At 47.2% G+C, this 22,149-nt stretch overlaps 1 protein-coding gene across 1 annotated transcript in view; it reads left to right on the forward strand.

The window, feature by feature from the left end:
* ush2a (Usher syndrome 2A (autosomal recessive, mild)) overlaps positions 1–22,149 on the forward strand; it is a 74,976-nt gene that overhangs the window by 33,372 nt on the left and 19,455 nt on the right. The window contains exons 16-24 of the mRNA XM_062447709.1: positions 6,638–6,861; positions 7,443–7,785; positions 9,176–9,373; positions 9,459–9,616; positions 11,636–11,834; positions 17,525–17,632; positions 17,999–18,182; positions 20,110–20,267; positions 21,579–21,737. Coding sequence (XP_062303693.1) covers positions 6,638–6,861; positions 7,443–7,785; positions 9,176–9,373; positions 9,459–9,616; positions 11,636–11,834; positions 17,525–17,632; positions 17,999–18,182; positions 20,110–20,267; positions 21,579–21,737 — 1,731 coding nt within the window. The remainder of the gene's footprint in view (positions 1–6,637; positions 6,862–7,442; positions 7,786–9,175; positions 9,374–9,458; positions 9,617–11,635; positions 11,835–17,524; positions 17,633–17,998; positions 18,183–20,109; positions 20,268–21,578; positions 21,738–22,149) is intronic.

Consider the following 22,149-nt stretch of genomic DNA (forward strand, 5'->3'; position numbering starts at 1 on the left):
AGAGAGAGAGAGAGAGAGAGAGAGGGAGAAGAAGAGGAGGAGAGGAAGCAGGAAATGTTGGGTGGAGGGTGGAAGAGGGACCTGTTCTCTTTTAGGGTCGTCTTCCTCCTCCCCTCCTGTGGAGTCTCTGAGTCCCCCCGCCCTGGCACAGATGGGCAGGGGTGTGTGTGTGTGTGCATGTATTCAAGCACGTTGTCATCAGAGACCGACATCTTTGTCGGGGCAGATGATGAAGCAGGCTAGGGGATGGCACCGTCGAGGGCACTGCCAAGCACTCAGCAGGACACACACACACTCACACACACACACACACACACCAGGGCACACACCACGGGACTCATATAGCGACCGGTGCCAACGTGGGACACATGACACAATTTATCAAACACACACACACACATACATAAACAATGAGTGTATGTGGTAGCATCATTAGCCTCTCTCCTCACAGATGCTGCTAGTTGCTGCTTATAGACTTTGGACAAACAAGGACACGGTGTCCTCACAACTACCTATATCACCAACATTCTGCCTCAAATCCATCCTTCACATTTTCAGATCATTTTGACAAGGTTACATCTTATTACATCTTAAAAAGAGTAAAGAATACCGAAAATACCGTAGTTACAAACTTGCCTAATGTAGCCCCCACCTCAGTCACCCCCACAACCTCATTTCCCTCCTCCCCCCTCTACTCCCCCTCTCATCCTAACCTGCCTCTCTCCACTCCTCATCCGTCATTAGCGTTAGCTTCCTAGTGAGAACATATGGTATGATGGATTGTTGCGCTAGCTCCGTTAGCGATGCTAAAGGCCATTTGCCGGGTGCCTGCACTGTCGGAGGCCCCGGGCCCCATGCTCCAGCCTCGACCTGAGCGTCTGCTGCACACACATGCATACACAAACACACCCACACACACACACACACCCGCACACACACACACACACAGAGCAACACTTATTATAGGGTTTGCTACTTAACCTTGGCAGCAGTTCTTTTGGACAACTCTGTCCCAGTTTGTGCTCCTGGCCAGTAGAGACAGAGGAGTAAAGACAGAGTAGAGACAGTACAGACATAGTAGATCACATCAGTACAGGTAGATTTGAGTAGAGTAGAGCAGGCGTCGGTCAGCTGTGAAAGCAATAAAGAATGAAATAAGGAGAACTAAGGAAAGAAAGAAAAGAAAGAAGAGAGAAATAAAGACATAAGGAAAGAAAAGCACAAGAAAGAAAGAATATCATTGTGAAAAAAGACGATAAGAAAACAGACAGAGAAACATAAAGAAGGGTAGAACAAAGGAAAGAGAAAGAAAGAGAGAGAGATGGAAAGAGCGATAACCCCAGGCAGAGTGAGAGGCTGAGGGTCGAGAAGGCCTCCCTGTGTCCGTGTGAAGGCGTTCCCGTGGCGACAGGCGTCTGAGCGTTGCCAGGGTGTGATGTGATTATGGAGTCCCAGTAGAGTGATCTATCACACATTACACTCAGCCCTGTCAAGAGCCATACACACACTCCACAGGGGGATGCAATGCTGGGAGACGGGCCTTCTGCCTGCACTCACACACGCTCACACACACACACACTCATCACCTCACACACATGCCCCCACACACACGCTCACGACCACACACACATTTGCACACCCACGTGTAGGCACGTAGTATCTCACACACTTCCAATCTCACACACGCATTCATGAACACACACTCAATCCCACACGCTCTCGTGCCCACACACACACATTCATTCACACAAACGCACACACACACGCATCCTTCGGGCAAGACGATTGAATTTGCGAGGGGAAAATAGGGAAATTAAAAAGGAGAAATAGAATCAGTGGAGCTTCATTCAATAAGCTTGTGTTGTTCCAGGTTTAACTGGAGTAAACAGCTGCATCCTCATCCACAGCTGAGCTGGAAGAGATTCAGTTTTGACCTGAAAGTCATAATCCTGGAGATGCAAACGAATCAGTCCCTGTCAGAGGAGAAGCGTGCGGTTCAGAAGAGTTGTTCTTATATGACTTAGTTTGGAAATCAAGGACAAGTGAGCCAAGTTGAACTAACTCAGTCAAATTAACTTGCTCCTGCGCAAATTGACTCTGAAATTAACTGATTCAAGCTAATTGACTCAAAAGGATTGAATCATATAAACTCCCCTGTTACCCAAATTATCTAACCAACTCCCTTTACTGCAATCAAAAAAACCCAGTGGAACTACCTTGTACTACCTCACTGAAACAAGCTAATAGGTCCACGTGGCAAAGATGATGTTGAGATGTATAACAACGCAGCACTCACCCTGATGAAACAGTCAGCCAATAGAATCTTGACTGGTGCTTAAATAGACAACAACACATACATACATATATATATGTATGTATGTGTTGCATTTGTTAGTGTGTGTTAGGACATTGTTAGGACTCTGTATGGCCTCCCATTGCTCCCAGCTCCTTCTTAAGCCCTTAAGGCCTCAGTGTGCGCTCCCCTAATCGTTGCTCCCCTGACTTCCTGCCTGAGTATGTGTTCGCTGCTTTAACTCTTCCCTGCCGCAAGCACAGCGGCCAGCCAGCCCAAACGTTCAAGGGCACATCTGAATATCTTTTTTCACCGTTTAAGTGTTAAAAGCATCTTGGTCCTGGGGTGTTTTCCTAGCACAGCATGATCAGGGTGATGGAAATGGCTGTGATGATGCGAAAAGGAAAAAAAAGGGAAAAAAGTAATAATCAAATATGTGTTTCAAGGGCACAGTGTCCATTTGCTGGAGGAAATTATCCTAGTAGTTAAGCACTGAGCCTGTTGGAGATGAGTCTGTGTGTGTGTGTGTGTGTCTGTCTGTCGATCAAGTGTGTGTTATGAACCAGTTTGCATGTGTCTTAGTGTGTTTACGTGCATGAACTAAAGCGAGTGAGCACGTGCGAGAGCGTGCCTGAGCGAGCGCGTGCGTGTGTGCGAGAGCGTGCGTGCCTGTGTGCGAGAGCGTGCGTGTGTGCGAGAGCGTGCGTGCGTGTGTGCGAGCGAGAGCGTGCGAGCGCGTGCGTGTGTGCGAGAGCGTGCGTGCGAGAGCGTGCGTGCGAGAGCGTGCGAGCGCGTGTGTGCGAGAGCGTGCGTGCGTTCCCCAGTCCTGCTTAATCATCCCACGTATGTCCTCACATTGTTCTGCCAAAACTGCCTCATCAGTGATGGAAAACCAATGGAGGGCTGGACTCCATTCCAAATGGGAGCGTCTGGACGCTGTGGAAGACAGAGTGCCCGCTGAAGGGAGGAAGACGTTCGCTTTTAATCTATTTATGATGATGGCTTTTCTATTAGGTTACCTTAATGGCTGACAGCAGCCTCCGGCCGTTAGCCTGTTAGCGTTAGCTTAGCATCAGCCGCCTAGTCACACACACACACACACACACTGTACGCACACAAACGTAAACATGCAACCATGCACAGTTGCAGGCCCACATACACTCACACACACACACACACACACACACACAGATGGTGCGAGGTGTCGGACAGTCTTTGAAGGAGTTGCGGAAGATGCCAAAGGCTGTTTAAACTGAGTCTGACATAGAAGGCGCTCCCATATCACACAGAGACGGAGGGGAAGATGGAGAGAGAGAGAGAGAGAGAGAGAGAGAGAGAGAGAGAGAGAGAGAGAGAGAGAGAGAGAGAGAGAGAGAGAGAGAGAGAGAGAGAGAGAGAGAGAGAGAGAGAGAGAGAGAGAGAGAGAGAGAGAGAGGAGATATTAGGAGAGTGAGCTTTTAGTGATCAATACTGTCCCGTGTTTAGCATGTTGTTCTGTTCCCCATGTGCAGCTCTCTCTCTCTTTCACTCTCTCTTTCACCCCTCCCTCGGCACTTTCTCATGTGTCCTGCTTCCTGTGTCTGGTGCTTCACGCTCCATTTTTAGCTCAACGATCCCTCTCTCTTTCCTTCCCTCTCATCCCTCTCTTCGTCAGAGACGTATAGCTACATAGACAGCTGCCTGCTGTGTCTCACTTGGGGAAATTCCCCAAAGAGAGGAGGTGAAAATATAACTGCTACCCTAGCAGTTACAGCCTCATCAGGCACACACACACACACACAGGGATGGGGAGAAGGGGACAGTGGTCCACTGGGGCAGATGTCTCAATGTGAGAAAGTCAATTCAATGTGATTTCATCTAAGCACACAGCACTTGTGTCCTTACAGGAATGCAAGCCACACAAGTGCTGTGTGTGTGTGTGTGTGTGTGTCTTGTCCTCCGAATGGAGGAACGCAGAGCACACATAAATATAAATATGAGTGTGATATTCTCTTAGCTCATGGTAATCTAATACTGTCACCAGCATTGCTCTAGTCTGGAGTAGTGTATCTGTGACTTTGAAAAACGCTTTATTTTTGTACCACTGTAACCGTGTGGTGTATGGTGTATGTGTGTGTGTGGTGTATGTGAGTCAGTGTCACTGTAGAGTTGAGTTAAACCGGGCTAATATATTCAGGTGTTTAAAAAGTGTTTTGTTTGTTTTAAGTTGGGCTTTAGTAGCTTGGAGGCTTCAGTAATCCACAGCACACATTTTTATCAGTTGTTCATTGGAGGCTAAATATTGACTTATCATTAAGAGAACCATCCTTAATTCACACAGCATAAGAGCCTAAGCACCTTCTGTTAGCTAGCCTCTGCAGCTCGCTAATGAATGTATGCAAATCCATCATAAATCTGAAGATTAACTAAAGCGTTCTGCAGTGCAGAGAAAACAAGAGGTGTGTGCATGTGTGTGTGTGTTAACACTCATGGATTGGCTTTCTGCTCAAAGGCTGATATGGAAAAGAACTGAAGTTTAGCTTTAGCAGAGATCAAAACCACATCACCCACTCTCTCCCACTTTCTCCCTCTTTGTTTTTCTCTGTGACTCTATCACTCTCTCCTGCTTTCTCTTTCTTTCTGCTGCTTGGATGGATACATATATGAGAGAACAGGAAGTGGAAGGCACGAAAGGAGAGTGAAGAGTGTGTGGTGGAACAGGAAGAGATGAAGAGAGGAGGAAGAGTAACTGGAGGGAGAAGAAGAGGAGGAGAGGATTTCTAAGGACCAGGCCAGAGGGTTTCTGTTCAACTATCCCTGAGTGTAGGAGGGAGGAACCAGGGGGTAAGGGAAGGTGGGAAGGGAAGTTGGGTAAAAAGAAGTGCGTCCAGAGTGATAGATCGGGTGGAGGGGTAAAAACCAGTCAAGATGAGGAGAGGGGCTGGAATATGGAAGGATAGAAAGGCGGAGGGGAGCGATGGAGAGAGAGGGGAAGGGAGGGAAGGCTGGGAAGCTATTTTGGAAAATTGTTGAGCCACCAGTTTATTTGTGAGTCATTGAAGCTGAAGCGAGGCGCCCAGGGATTCGCCACCAAGCCCTGCGCGGCAACATCTGCCGTCCCTAAGTGAGTTAGCGAGCGTCACACATCTTTATGTCACGCCGCCACACGTGATGGATGCCGAGGCCCTCGCTGGAACGGCACGCCACCACCCGTTAAATCTGCCGAGCCGCTGTTTTGGCCGTTAAGTGAAATTAGCGAGTGAATTAATGGCTCTGTCACCGTTTATCTGCGCAAATAATGAATGCTGATTACAGTATTAAACAATTAGGCATTCATCATCCGGGAACAAGCTGGATGGTGATTAAAGTAGTGATGGTTTACGTAAGGTTAGTACACAGGGGTCACTAACACTTCCCCTCACTCAGGTTAACCTATCCCAAAACTCAAAGCACAACGTCAGATTATATTAGGATTAAACAGGTCTGGGAGTCTGGGATTAATCTTAGTCTGAGACACAGTGGAGGTTACTGGAGTACAGAATACTACATCTTAACTGGTTTCCACACCGACACCCTTGTCATGATTGCGTCAGAAATTGTTGTTTGAGAATGACGTGTGGAGATCAACAATTTAGAGAGAGAAGGGGGGGGGGTAGAGAGAGGGAGACAGAACGAAGAAGAGACGAGCCTGACATGTTCACCTTTGAAACATTCACAGCAGAGAAGTAGAAGAAACAAGATGCATTTGAATAATGTTCACCTTGATAGTCAAGGTTACCGTGGCAGACACGCATCACATCTCACTATCACACGTCAAGTCAAAATCCCGCCCTATCCCTCACCCTCTTAACTCACACCCACCTCCACCCTCGCTCACTTGCCATACAGCGCTCTACCATGGGAATGCGTTAGAATAGAGAGGAGCACTGGGGGAAGAGGGAGAAAGGGAAGAAGAGAGAGTAAGAAAGAGAAGGAAATGAGTGTGAAAGAGAAGAGGTAGAAGAAAATGCAAGATAGCAAGAGTTAGGCTAGGCAGTGAGGAATAGAAGGGAGAGAGAAAAAGAAGGGGAGAGAGTAATGGTTGATGAGCATGAGAGATGTATTGTGGGTAATGTAGTTTGACAACTAGCAGCAGGCAGAAAACAGCACCCAAACTACACACCTGACACATGCTACACACATACAAGTGGCATGTACCCCCATGAGCCCGTACTGCCAAAGTAATGCACACCCACACACACCCCTCCCTAAACATACACGCTCTCTCACACAAAATGTCATACACACACTCACACAGCCCCCCCCCACACACACACACACACACACTGAATATGCTGTGTGTGCGTAACGTGTGACCTTCTCCAGGTCTTCTTTGCTGTGGTGAAGACTACGTCAACTCCTCCACCACGCTGTGCTGTGTCGGCCAGGATGGCTCTCCCACAATGCACCCTGCTGGAAACGCCACGGTGACCCTACAGTGCTGCGGGTCAGAGGTCATAAGACAGGAAGAGGAATGCTGTAACGGCGTGGGCTACGACCCCCGCAGACACGTGTGTGCGGACCGCCCAACACCCGGACTGCTTCTACAGGTTTGGGAGTGAGGGAGTGGGTGTGATGGTACAGAACAAGGGTGGTGGGAACAGAGACATATGTGACACACACACTCTCCACAGGAGCTCCGGACGTGAGCCATCCTCCATTTATCAGCAGAGGTCGTGGTAGAGTGTCTCTTCTCCTGTGAGAGAGAGAGAGAGAGAGGGAGAGAGGGAGAAAAGAAGGGAGACGGATGAAAAGTTGTAGAGAATAGGAGGAGAGAGGGAAAGAGAGAGAGAGAAAGGAGAGAGAAATCTAGATGGAGAGATAGAGAGACGTGGAAAGAAAATGGACAGAATGGGGGGGGGAAGAATGAGGAAAATAGAGGTGTAGAGATAGAGACAAAAGAGTGAGGGGGAGCGAGAGAAGGAGTGGGGAGGAACTGTCATTAGCTCTAATGATGCCATTAAGGACCACACACACTAGGAGACCACTCACTCCGCTTCACACATGGACACACTCTTGCACACCCACTAACACACACACACACACACACACTTTTCAGCCACACGTAGCCAGGTAGAATCCTGTGTTGCATGCAGGTGACCCCGGCAGCGTGTGTGTGTGTCCTCTGCAGGAGGGGTGCAGAACCAGCGCTCTGTGTCCCATAGCTGCCGCTTCCACCTCCTACTGTGGGTCATGTGACCTGGACCCTTCTGAAGCCGTCTGCACCTGGGTCCACGACGCACGCACACCGTCACACACGTCCACGCACGCACCTGTGCAAGCACGCGCCGCCTTACGCGCACCTACGCAGCACACAGCACGCAACACCTTGTACACGACTCCCGCCACACGCTCTCTCCTAACGGCTGACACACACCAGAACACACCCCTGTCTCAACACTCGGAGCCCACCCTCTGCCCCTCCCATGACGATGTGGTCTACAGTGGTGGGGCCAACAGATACAGCTACACGGGTATGTCTGCACACACACACACACACACTATGGCCACGCTTGAGCTATGAGTTTTACTTCCAGGCATGGACTTCTGCAGTAATTGACGGAAGTCAATTCGGCTGGCGTTGACGACAGATGCACACACACACGAACACACACACACGAACACACACACACGAACACACACACACGAACACACACGAACACACAGGCTGGAGCAGCTGCTGGAGAGTGTTAATGGCTGTATGTTGTAACTCTCTGTGAGTGAAGCTCTGGTGTATCATTAAAACTTTGGGATGGGCATTTAAACACCACTTTAGACCTGCTCTTATTTATCAGACCACAGGGACTGGGGGAGAGAATGTTTGTAGTTTGTAAGTGTGTGTGTGTGTGTGTGTGTGTGTGTGTGTGTGTGTGTGTGTGTGTGTGTGTGTGTGTGTGTGTGTGTGTGTGTGCGCGTACTTGCAGTCCTTATGCACATTATTTATTTGGTTACCGTAGTTACGTCTGTTTAATCAAGACTAATGGCTGTGTGTGTGTATGTGTGTGTGTGTTTGTCGGGGTTGGCGTGGGGTGGGTGAGAGGAGAGTGATTCTAGATGATGCTGTGACACCATCTGGGCTGAGGGACATAAAGCTGTCTCTGCCACACCATCCACCAGATGTTTCATACAACCCGTACACACACACACACACACACCCTCACACACGTATACAGCCACATACGTACACACTCCAAAGGCAGCTTACAAACAGACACACGTTCAGCTACACACACACACAAACCCATTCCATCTATATTACATTAAACACAAAATTTAAACATTCCTCTTTCAACATTAGTGTGCACATTCACATAAATATATGCACACACACACACACATCCTATAGTGTGTCTGTGTGTACAGTCCTGTGGTTGTAAAGACATGTCCCAGGCTACCTTTTAAGAAAACGGTCTGTTTAGAGCTGTGCTCCCACAGCCCTCCTAAAAGCAGAGTGTTTGTGTGTGTGCCTGTGTGTATGTGTGAGTGTGTGTGTGTGTGTGTGCTTGTGTGTATGTGTGAGTGTGTGTGTGTATGTGCCTGTGTGTATGTGTGAGTGTGTGTGCCTGTGTGAGTGTGTGTGTGTGTGTATGTTTTAAGACACTGTAAGGCTCTCTTGTGGCCTGCTAAAGCATCTATCTGGCATATGTTCTTGTCAGACTGCACTCATGGGTCTGAACTCTATGTGGATGGGTGGATAAAGAAATATATTCAGAACTGGATGGTTGGATCTCTCTCTCTTTCCATCCCTTCTGTATGTGTTTGGAGTCTCTATGGCTATAAAACATTGTTAATGAGCCTTATTTACTATTGAATTATCGGATGCAGGTTATTGGTTACTTGGATATTGATTACTGATCTCCCCAGACTCTGATCTGGAGCCCTACACCAGCTACCAGTACAGAGTTAGAGCTTGGAACAGCTTTGGGCGAGGCTCCAGCCCCGTTACCACGGTGACCACCAATGAGGACGTGCCGTGGGGAGTGTCCCCACCCCGCTGGAATCGCCTAGGTGACCGTGATGACATCATACAGCTACACTGGCAAGCTCCAGCCAAGCCCAATGGTATGTAGGGTGTGTGTTTGTGTTTGTGTGCGTGCGTGTGTGTGTGTGTTTGTGATTCTGATTGGTCCGTCTGCCACTCTGCCAGGTGACATAACCCACTATGTGATCCTGCGTGACGGACAGGAGCGTTACCGCGGTGACGAGACCACATTCACAGACGTGGGCGGAATACGTCCCTTCCAGGAGTTCCGGTACAAACTACGGGCATGCAACGCTGCCGCCGGCTGCACTGACAGCCTGGAGGTGGGCAGAGACGACATTTGACCTCCATTTGACACTTATGACCTTTCACCCATGATCCCCCCCACCTACAGTACCAAAATTATGTTGATACAGGATCTGTTCTGAGTGAGGGTCCAACTTGTCCCCCTACTGCCAGGGTAATCCATGTACTGCATCTAGACATCAAGTCATCAGAGCAAGTATCGCTGTGTGTGTGTGTGTGTGTGTGTGTGAGTGTGTGTGTGAGTGTGTGACATTGAAACCTCGGTGTGAGGATTAGATCCCCTATCACATGACTCTGGTTGTCTTTTGTTTACCTGTGTGATTGAGTTGTGGATGTTGATGCTGTGCTTGATTGTTGATATGATTATGTTGATCTTGTTTACATTGTTTCATGGTTCATTTACAACCAAAGAGGAAAATGCCAAGGTTAGCAGGCGGTGTGTGTCGGTGCGTTTGTGTGTGTACTGTGCGTGCACATGTGCCTGTGTGTGTGTGCATGCGTGGGTACGTGTGAGTGTGTGTGCCCTATGTATGCATGATTGTGTGTGTGTGTTGTATTCATGTCTGAGCCCTTGTGATTGGGCGAGATGTTCTCCCAGTGCTGGTATTGCTGAGTAGGCCTGATAGTGGTGATAGCAGCAGTAATAGCTTCAGACACACGCTCCTATCTCAGGAAGGCCACCAGATAGAACACCATAATTAATTTCTCTGGCTTAGGTGATGAAAGCTGCGATGAAACTGTCTTTCTGGCTTTTGGCTAATTTTAGATCTAATTATTTGAGTTCAGTTGGGTCTGTCTGGAGACCAGGTTATAGAAACACTACCTGGGGAGTTGGAGAGAGAGGTGGAGGGAGGGAATTAGTTTGTACACCAGTTTGGATTGCCCAAACAGTCCCAATTAAAGCCTAACCCACCCTAACCCGATACACCAGAACAATTACCCACCCTCTCTTTCTCTTTATATCTCTCTCCCTTCTCACACACACACACACACACACACACACACACACACACACACACGTACACACACAAACAAACAAGGAATGTGACAACCGAGCATGTTGATTTAATCTGGACCGACACTTAGTGGTCCTGGAAGACTGATGGGCCTACTCCTCTCTCTCACTCTATTCCTCTCCCTCTATCTCTATCCTGCTCTCCTTTGCTCCCTCGCTCCCTCCATCCTGCCTGAACGAGTGAGTGGCCGGAGGGAGGAGAAGTGAGATAGGAGAAATGAAGAGGACGAAGGATAAGAAGAGTGGTAGGGAGAGAGGAATAGAGGGAGAGAGAGAGAGAGAGAGAGAGAGAGAGAGAGAGAGAGAGAGAGAGAGAGAGAGAGGGGGAGGGAGGGAGGGAGGGAGGGAGGGAGGGAGGGAGGGAGGGAGGGAGGGAGGGAGGGAGGGAGAGAGAGATGGAGAGAGACTTATCATGAGAAGAGAAAGCGAACAGGAAGGAAGAATGGACGGAAAGATGTAAGGAAGGGAAGCGGTAACATCTTAACTAGGTGTGGGGCTGCTGCCCTGATGGGGTTGCCGTGGCGAGGACACCGGAGGGGAGTGATGGGGTTGCCGTGGCGAGGACAGCACAGGGGAGTGATGGGGTTGCCGTGGTGAGGACAGCGCAGGGGAGTGATAGTGACATGCTATTAGAGCAGGATATCCCAGCAGCCATTAGGGCAGTTCTTCAGGTAATTCTCTTTACTCCGCCATTCCCCCCGGTGTTGCCACGGAAGCACAGTCTCTGAGGTGGTGGGCAGGAGAAATGGAGGGAAAGGTGAAAGTGATAGAGAGGGAGTGAAAGATAGAAAAGGAGGAGAGCGAAAGAGGAGAAAGGATTATAATTCTTTATTATTTAAAGAATGAACTTTGCTCTGGAACTTGAAAGTTGAGACTGAAAGTCCTTGTAGTTGTGTGATTGGCACTGTCTCTCTATCGCTCTCTCCCCCTTCCCTCCGTCTCTCTCTTTCCATCTCTCATTCTCTCTCTCCCTCTTTCTCTATTTCTCTCTCTTATACATATATATCTTCTCTCTCTCCAGGTCTTGGCAGTAACAGTACAGGGGGTTCCAGAGGGGGTCCGTTCTCCCACAGTAACAGCTCTGGGTCCAAGGTCGTTATGGTTACACTGGTCCGTCCCTTCCAAGCCCAACGGTGTGGTTCGCCTCTACCACATCAACCAGACCGGCACCGGAACCATACACACACACACACATGGAGACAGGAACCACACTATCACAGGTAGGAAACACACACACACAGTAATCCACGCAGCCTTTCAGCAGAGCCGTGAGATCTCTCCATACATGCTCTCACACCCTCGCCTTACCCAACTCACCCCGTCCTCTTCCCCCCTGCTCCTCTCCTCCCCTTCCTCTCTTCATCCCCTCTTCTTCCTTCCCTCTTTTACTCCTCTTTTTCTAATTTTCCCTGCTTTTTTCCTCCTTCCTGTATTTCATCCTCTTGAACCCCTCCTCCTCTCCTCCTCTCTTCATCCGTGCCTGCATGTATTTATGCATGCTGTTTCTGGAAGCAATCTAATGACTGAATTTACACCTGATTCCCGTCATGAGCTCAAGCCCAGCCCCTCACACACACACACACACACACACACACACACACACACACACACACACACACACACACAGTGACACAGGCCTCTTGTGGATGCTGCTTCTCTTAAACACACACACACACACACAAACACACACACACACAGTAGCAGTGCTCAGTGATTTGTGGGACTTCTTTTATCTACCCAGGAGAGGAGCGGTGTGGCTGGCCTCATGCCATCAGTCAGGCCAAGGATGCACACACACACACAGTGCAAATGTAAAAACACACATACAGTACACTTGTACACACACATATACAGTACATACTGTATGTACACACACACATGCACACCGTGGACATGTAAACACGCACACATCCCTGTGTTTGAGGAAAAGTCAGGTGTGTTCTGGAGAGGAGGATAGTGCAGGTATCTACAATCTACAAGGAAAGATAGAGAGGAGGAGGAAGAGGAAGAAGAGGAAAAGGATATGAAGGAGGAGGAGGAGGAGGAGGAGGAGGAGGAGGAGGAAGAGGAGGAGGAGGAGGAGGGGGAGGAGGAGGAAGAGGGGGAGGAGGAGGAGGAGGAAGAGGGGGAGGAGGAGGAAGAGGAAGAGGAGGAGGGGGAGGAGGAGGAAGAGGGGGAGGAGGAGGAAGAGGAGGAGGAGTAGGGCACGATGGATATCTAAGCTCTCTTGACACTTATATAGAAACAAGTTCTCAAGTTGGAGTATGAAATGGGCTGAGGCCCTAACACAGTAGTTCGTGGAGGTGGTTCATGATAGAGGGATGAGGAGGAGGTGGTTCAGGATAGAGGGAGGAGGAGGAGGTGGTTGAGGATAAATAAAGAGGGGGGTTGTGTTTGGAACCCCTGTGGTTCTCCAGGGTTCTAATCCTCCTGGCAGGTGGGAGTTCCGTTTCCAGCTCAGGTTCCGCTGGAACGCCCTGTCGTCTGGAGATACTACCCAGAATTCCCAGCGTCGCTCCACACGGGAGCCTCGGAGAGCCAGGGATTTGGCTGAGCTCTCGGCCAATAGGCTCCTCTCATGGTAGCCGGGGTTTTGGCGTCTGTGGTGTGTAGGGTTAAGAGGTGACGTGTGTGTGCCCATGTGTGTGTGCCCATGTGTGTGTGCCCATGTGTGTGTGTGCCAGGCAATGCCAAGCAGGCTCAGTTTGGCAAGTTATGCCAGCTTGATGTTCCAATGCATGTTTGTGTGTGTGTGTGCGTGTCGCCGTTAAGCCTCCCTGAGACGGCCCAGTCCCTGGGAAGTTGTCTGGGAAACCCTGTCTGATCAGCCAGCACTGCTGCTGGGACACTACTGAACTCTCTCTCTCTGTCTCTCTCTCTATCCTCTTTCTCTTTTTTCTCTCTTTCATCCACTTCTCTCTCTATGTGTGTGTGCCTTAATATACCGCTGCACTCTCTACAGTGGCAGTGAAATGTGTATGTGAAAGGCTGGTAATCATGCATCTAAACTCACACACACACACACTTGTTTACACACACACGTACCTCCTCCCCCTGCCGTGCGTTAGCTCTGTGATGAATCACAGACATTAATATTAGTAACCATTCTAAAGTGTCTGCCTCACACCCCCGGCATAGTGGGAGTGGAGAGGAGAGAGAAAGAGGGAAAGAAAGGGAAAAGAAAGAGGGAAGAAAAGAGAAAGAAGGAGGGAGTCGACGAACGTGTAAACGTTTTACATGAATTATGAGCAGAAATAATTGCCTGGGTTCCCCCTCATGCTTAATGTTTAATATGACATCATTCATCTGTGCCGGCTGTCATAGGCAGCAGCAGTGTGTTTGGTGTGTGTGTGTGTGTCTTTCATCTTCATGGTAGAACCCTTTCTGTTTCTCCTGATAAAGAAAACTGTTAGCTTTTTATAAGTATCACCTTAATTCTGTATGATGAGAATATTAACAACCTTTCAAAATATTAACTCAATTATAAACAATGTTTTGGGGAGTTTCAGTTAACAATTAATGTAGTATTGGAAGAAATGAGAAGAGCAAGATTTTCTCCATTATAGAGAAGTACTGTAATCAAAGAAGATCCCACCATACACACACACACACACACGCATACACACACACACACACTACTACTGTGGATCAATACTAAGCGCTGCTATCATTTCTCTGTCGGCGTTACTGCTCAGTTATATAGATTATATTATTAATCAAGCCTCTAATTGGTCATTGGTACGAACATTATTAATTCATCACTGGTGGGAATATTATGTCTTTATTTATACTTCCTTCTCCTGCACTCCCCTTTTCTAGTCCCCCTACATCCTCTCTTTACCTTCTCCCTCCCCTCTTTCTTTTCTCTCTTCTTTCTTCATCCTCTGTTCTTCTCTCTCTCCTCTCATTTTCCTCCCTCATTGCTACTTAATATTTTGGTCCTTACCCCTGTTATATACCCTAAATTATGAAACACGGAAAACAATCTTAAAATACATACTTTGTACTTTTATCTGATATTTTAGAAAGTGATAGGAAATCACTTACACCTACACTTAAATTAAGTTCAATATAATTTTTTATACATATTTTGTGTAATTGTTAAAATGATTTCTCTTCTCTGTAATAGTTCAGATATTTAAAACATGACTTTTGTCCTGTGAATAGAGTATCATATTTTTGTATCTAAAAAGACCGTTGGTTATTGGTAGCTAATTACTGTATAATCCTAGTTTAAAGTGAAGAACGTGCGTCAATTTAATCTCCCAGAAACAGAGCATTCTGCCGAGACACAGAAGAGACCGCAGGAGAGAGAGAAAGAGATAAAAGGAGGGGAAAAGAGAAAAAGTATGAAATAGGAGTAAAGAGAATGAAAAGAATGTGGAGAGAGAGAAAGCAAGGGACAGAAAGAATGATAGAAAGAGAGACCAGCAAAATCCCTTCATTTTCATTGTTTTCCTCCATTATCATCGTGTGTGTGTGTGTGTGTGTGCGTGTGTGTGTGTGTGTGTGTGTGTAAACCTGATCTGGTGGCGTGTGTGAGGGCTCCTGCTATAATCCAGCCCAGACAGTCTGCATTAGAACCCTGACAGGAAGTCAACTCTTAATTATTTAGAGGTGTTATCAATGCTGTAGGAAAACTCTTTCTCTCTGTCCCTGCTCCTCTACCCACTCTCACCTTCTCTGTCTGTATTTCCATCTCATTCATAATCTCTCCCCTCTCTCACCCCTCTCTCTCTTCCTCTCTTCCTCCCTCACGTGTAGAGACCAGCAATCTTCAGGTCGTTCTGATCTCATATCCTCTAATATAAACAGGGAAAGGCAGCTTGTCAATAAAAGTCCTTTTTAGATCATTTATTACCCCCCCCCCCTCCCGTCTGCCCAGCCTCTAGCCCCCCCAGCCCCCCCAGTCCTCAGCCCCAAGTCCCCAGTCCCTAGTCATCCCCCTCCCTCAGGCCCCAACCACACCACTCCTGGACTCAACCATTAGGCTGACCGTTACACTATTGTTTGGCTTTGTCTTAGTACCGCCCTCCAAATGGACTGAACGAGCCTGGCCTCTCTTAGTTGACTGTTAAAATGATTGAAGCATTGTTTCTTTTTTATTTATTTTGTATCTTTTTTATGTATTTATTTATTTATTTATTTGTCGCTGATAGTGGTAGTTCTGTGTTGAGCAGAGCAACACTGCCCCCTAGAGGTGAGGAGTGGAAGCCATTGCAGTAGAGCAGAAGGTCTAGAATCCATGATAGGTGTTTTATGTGTGTGTGTGTGTGTGTGTGTGTGTGTGTGTGTGTGTGTGTGTGTGTGTGTGTGTGTGTGTGTGTGTGTGTGTGTGCGTCTAAATTGATTTAGTATTTCTAATTAAAAACAACACAATGAATGCTGCTGACCATGGTGGATATTAATGTGTCCAGCTCTGAGGGGAACATGAATGCGTGTATGTCAAAGAATGAAATATTATGTTGATTTATTTTTGGTTTAGGACAACAAGATATATTCTTTCCACGATTATTATTATTTTTATATACAGATGTATTAATGTATTATGCTGGTGTTAATCACAAAATTAAACATTTGATTAATTACTTCAGATCTCTTTCCGCAGTTGATAAATAATAAATCATCATGTTTATTAATGTTTTCATCATTTATGGTGTTGCTTGAATTCAGGCATAGGAGACATGGTTGCTTTGTTAGTGTGTGTGTGTGTGGGTGTATATGTGTGTGTATAAGTGAGTGTGTAATCCACCCAGTGATATTACTGCTTATTGTAGTGTGGTGTCTTAGGTCCATGGTCTGCTACTAAACTAACTACCACAACATTACTAACCATGCTGGAATACACACTCACTCTTTCACGGCATTGGGTAACACACACACACACGTATGCACACACATACACTAGTGCAACTTGGTTAGAGGGTGTATTGAAGCCTCCAGTCCTCATGTTCAGTCTCAGTGGTCAGTATGCTTGACAGAGTTCTCTCTGTACCTTACACTAACACAACACTGATCTGGGTTTGGGCTTTTGACACTGCGGGCTGTGCGTGTGCATGCTTACACACTGCTACAGCACACACAGGCTGTCTCCCTCTCTCTCTCTCTCTCTCTCTCTCTCTATATATATATGTATGTATGTATATAAATGTTTGTGTATCTGTGTCTCTTATTTTTTCTTTCTATCTTTAGCTCTTTCTCTCAGATCTTTCTCTGTGTCTGTCTATGACTTTCTCTCTCTTGAATCCATTACAATATATTTGAGTATCGTGAAGCATTGTGAATTTATCAAATGCAATATAATTTCACAATTTTTCATTCATAAATATTTTATTCAGGAAGATTTTTTGTAAATCTCAGATATACTGAAATAATGACAAAATGTTTACATTTGTGTGGAAGCTGTTAAACAAGCCTTCAACATATTAATTAGGTGTTTAACTGTTTAACATCTGGTTACAGTTCATGACTGAGCTTTGTATTTATGTACATATGAATACAAATGTGTTTTTTGTATTTGTATACATATTTTTGTTCTGCATTCTGATATCTCCCCTCTGGAGAGAGGGGGATGAGGAGAGACCGAGAGAAGGGGGGTGTGGTGAGAGTAAAGGAGAGATAGAGGGAGGAAGAGCTAGAGTAAAAGAAAGGTGGAACGCTTTACCCCTCTCTCCTTCCACCTCTCCCTTTGCCACTCTCTGTTTTCCTCACTTTGTCATCCATCATTCGTCCTTCTCATCCCCCTCTCATAGACTAGGACACTCGCAGCATTAGCAGGCAGCAACGGATGGACAGCGGGTTGTCCGTCACACAACATGATACACGAGACAAGGACTGTATTAAAACTGTTGTAAAAATGATAAGACAGTGGTAAGATATTTAAAGTGTGTGTGTGTGTGTGTGTGTGCAGAGTTGCAGCCCTACTCTGACTACAGCTTTGTAGTAGTGGCCTGTACCGTAGTGGGCTGTGGGTCCAGCCAACCAGCAACGGGACGCACTCTGCAAGATGCTCCCACAGGTACACACACAAACACAAACTGATGTTTTTCTTATAAATAGTTGCTATGCCTATTTGAATTAAATAATATTAAAAGCATGTTTATCAGTTGAATTATCTCGAAATACAACTGTCACACAATATTATGACAAAATGTATTTACTTGCTTTCTTCTTTCTCCCTCCCTCCCCTCCCTCCCTCCCTCCCTCCCTCCCTCCCTCCCTCCCTCCCTCCCTCCCTCCCTCCCTCCCTCCCTCTCTCTCTCTCTCTCTCTCTCTCTCTCTCTCTCTCTCTCTCTCTCCCTCTCCTCTCTCTCTCTCTCTCTCTCTCTCTCCCTCCCTCCCTCCCTCCCTCCCTCCCTCCCTCCCTCCCTCCCTCCCCCCCCAGGGGTGTGGTCCAGACCGGATCATGTGGTTCTGAACTCCTCAGCAGTACAGTTGTTCTGGTCCGCTCCGCTTCGTCTTAACGGCCAGCTGACCCGTTACCGGCTGCTGCGTGACGGTGCTCCCGTTTACACCGGTGACCACCGGGCCTCGAATTACACTGACTCACACCTGCAGCCCAACAGCAGGTACACACACACACACTAGCATGTGCAAATACAGACACAAAAGCATTCCCACCAACACACACACACAAATTGATGTTGAATGTATGTCTCCTGTCTTAGCATCAGTCAGGGGCATGCAGTGATCAACTACAATAAGCCTACCCTCTCTCTCTCCTTGCCTCCGTATCTCCTTCCCTCTCCTTCCCTCTTTACCTTTCTCTCTTTCCCTCTCTCTCTCTTTCCCTCTTTTGTTCCTTCCATCTCTCTCCCTCTTTGTCCATTCTTTTTGTCTCTCCCAGGACTCCTGTGTGTTTGTGTCATTTATCAAGTCAATATTTGACAGATGCCCAAGCATGATGACACACACACATGCCACAGTAAATCACAATGGCAGATCAGACAATTGTTTGTTTGATTAAACATGCTGTGACGGTGTAGATTTTATGTGTGTGTTTATTTTTTATTCAGCCTGTACTAATCCAGGGGGATGGGGGGGGGCATAGCTTACTACCAGTACATGGGTACACAATTCTTTTACCTGTTCCTTTCCTCCCCTTCCCCCTCTCTATTATCCCTCTGCCCCACTCTATCCTTCCATCTCGTTTTCTCTCGTCCCCCCTCTCTGTCCCTCCCTCTTTCCATCTCTCAATCCTCCCTCTCTCCTGTGTGTTTGACGTTTAATTTTCCCTAATTCCAGATAACCTGCCAGAAGCTATTCCTTCCTCGACCCAAAACCCTTTCTTCTCTCTCTCCCTCTCTCTCCCTCTCTCCCTCTTGGCTTCTCTTCCTTTCTTCCTCCCTTTTCTCCCCTCTGACTCTCCCCCCATTCCCTCTAGCCTTACTTGCTCATTCTCTCTGCCTCCCTCCCCTTCTCCTCTCTAATTCCTTCCCTCATTCCCTCTTTCTCCCAATTTAGCCCTGCGACACGAATTACACCAGAGCAGTGCCCCCATTATCCCAGAGAGTCTGTCTGTGCGTGTGTTTGTGCATGTGTTTGTGTGTGTGTGTGTATACAATATGTGTGTGTGTGTGTGTGTGCGTACCTTTGCATACAAGTGCACGTGTGTGTGTGTGTGTGTGTGTGTGTGTGTGTGTGTGTGTGTGTAAAGTGGTTCGCTCCTTGGTCATTGATTATTTATGACAATGTTGATTAGCTGTCACTTACCTCAACAGAGCAGGAAGTGGCTGTGATGACTGGGGTATTAACCTCTCCCCTATAGCTGCCCTCCTGGGAACACACACATGCACGTGTGCACATATATACACATACACACAAAAAAAGTTACAGGATGTAATTGAGGTACATTGGTACTGATGTACATTTTCTCTTTTCACCATTTTCATTTATTATAAAGCCCTATCCTCCTATCCTTACCTTTCTCCCTTAATGTATCTTTCTCTATCTCTGTCTTTTTCTTTCTTTCCCTCGCTTTCTTTCTCTCTGTGTCTCTCGCTCTATTTCTCTCTCCCTGTCTCTCTCTCTGTCTCTCACTCTGTGTTAATGACAGTGTTGAAGCGCTCCTAGCTGCAACAGTAGCTAATGTAAGGCTAGTAATGTGTGCCCCAAAGTTTATGGTGGATTAAAGGCTTTTAATGTTGAATATGGTCCACTTATACTGCTAACACAGGCCCTGACATCACACACCCACCACGCTTAAAAGGGGGAATATGTCTTCTGATGTCATTACTGCTTGTGTGTGACACACACACACACACTCACACACTGTAATAAAACAGCTGGCCTTGTGTGGCCCCTCTATAAAGACTGGCTGGTAATAGGTTCTGCATAGAAAGCCTGTGTGTGTAATTGTGTATTTGTTAGAGTGTATGTGTCTAACAAAGGCTATTTATTTATTTCTCTCTTTCTATATATCTCTCCCTTCCGTTCTCTGTCCTTCCATCTCTCTCTCCATTCCTCTCGTTCTCTCTCCGTCCCTCTCTCTCTCAGGTATGTGTATGAGTTGGAGGCCAGCACTGGGGGTGGAGCTGGTTTGAGTGACAGGTACATCGTCCAGACACCGGTCTCCTCCCCTCTGGGAATCCCACCCCCCTATAATATCACTGTCTCCGGCCCTCACTCTCTCTTTGTCTCGTGGGCACCCCCAGGTGAGAACATACACACATTCACGCACTCAAACACACACTCACACACACACACACACTTCTACATTACAACTACCCCATTTTGATCCAAAGCTTCATGTCCATCGAGCAATCTCAGCTGTCTGATTTATCCAAGCTTTGACCACGGAATCCGGATTTACTGTGGCATTGTGGGTAATTTAGGGAGAAGGAGGCATGGTAATGGATCAATAGCAAACATGCTGAGGTCTTCTGAAACACACACACACCTCAGAACCCTCAATGATGTTGTAGACTGGCAGGAGATGAGAGAGAGAGAGTGGAAACAGAGAGGCCAGAGAGCTGAATGGATGGATGGATGAATGGGTGGATAGATGGATGTGTGCAGGGTCACAATACCAGTGAATCAGTGGTGGAACAGTATGAATGGTCTACTGGATCCATACCCTGCAGATTACACACAAACACACACACACACACACACACACACACACACACACACTGGAGTTTGTGAGCTCACACAAGCATGGAGAAGGAGAGGTCAGGCTAATGCACACCTTGCATGCTCGTGTGTGTGCTTGCATGCTTGCTTGTGTGTCATTGCCCTAATATTTTCCTGGACAGGCTATTGTGGTGTCATTTACAGACTGATTTCAAGAGAGCTGAAGTATTGCCTGGTCTCTCATGCTTGGTTAAGCTAGCTGTGGAGCCTTTGGAGTGTATGTGTGTGTGTGCATACGTGTGTTTGTGTGTATGAGAGAGTGTGTGAGAGTGTGTGTGTGTGTGTCATTACTCCTGATTAGGCTCTGTGTGCTGTGTTGAGAGACCAGATTAGTTCTAAATAATAGAACTTGGACCTTGATGGCAGACAGGCAAGAGATCAAAGAGGAATGTTATACTGGCTCAGTGTGTGTGTGTGTGTGTATATATATATATGTTTGAGAAAGACAGAGAGATAGAGCAAGACAGAGAGAGTTAGAAAGCGGATGGGCAAAAGATTTGGCAATAACTGTATGTGTGTGTCTGTGTGTGTGTGTCTGTGTGCGTCTGTGTGTGCAAAAGGCTACATCTGCTTAGAGAGAGAGCTATGAGGGAAGGTGAATAATTTAAGTTTTTCATTTGTTAAGATAATCAGGCCTTTCTGAATACGTCCTGGAACTCATGAATGTTGAATAACCTATCAGAATACAGTAGGTGTAAATTATGGAAAGGTGCCGGCGATGGGAATATTAACAATGTGTGTTCCTCCTTGTGTGTGTGTGTGTGTGACTCCATGTGTGTATGTGCTACTCCTTTTGGGGTTTGTGTGCGACCTGTCCTGTTGTCCCCCTTCAGCCCATTTCAACACCAGCCAGCCAATGAACTACAACATCCTGTTGAGCCTAGGAAGTGACCCGGTGATTATGCGAGCGGCGGGGGGGAACCAGCACCTCAGTGTGGCGGATCTAGAGCCCTTCACCACCTACAGAGTCAGAGTGCAGGCCTGCCAGTCTGGTAGGTACTGGGGGGGAGATGGAGAGATAGAGACAGACAGAGGGAGAGGGAGAATGAGGGGAAGCGTGGGAGGGGGGAGGTGGAAGATATTGGGAGAGAGAGAGTAAGAGGGAGAGGGTGGGAGAGAGAGAAAGACAGAGAGAGAGAAAGAGAGAGAGAGGGGGGGGTGGTAAGTGGGTGAGTTGGAAGGGGGGGTGGAAGTGCAAGAAGGATAGAGGGAGAGAGAGAAAGAGGGGGAGGGTGGTAGGGAGAGAGGTACGATTGAAAGAATAAAGGTTGAAATGACTTCAGAAAAGTCTGACTTCAAATGTTCAACATGTACCTCTTTACTTCTCTCTTCTGGTATCTGTCTGTCTCTCTCCCTTTTCCTCTCCACCTGTCTCCCCATCGCTGGTCCTCTCTCTCCCCCTTC

The sequence above is a fragment of the Osmerus eperlanus genome, chromosome 21, assembly GCF_963692335.1.
Source record: "Osmerus eperlanus chromosome 21, fOsmEpe2.1, whole genome shotgun sequence".
NCBI lineage: Eukaryota > Metazoa > Chordata > Actinopteri > Osmeriformes > Osmeridae > Osmerus > Osmerus eperlanus.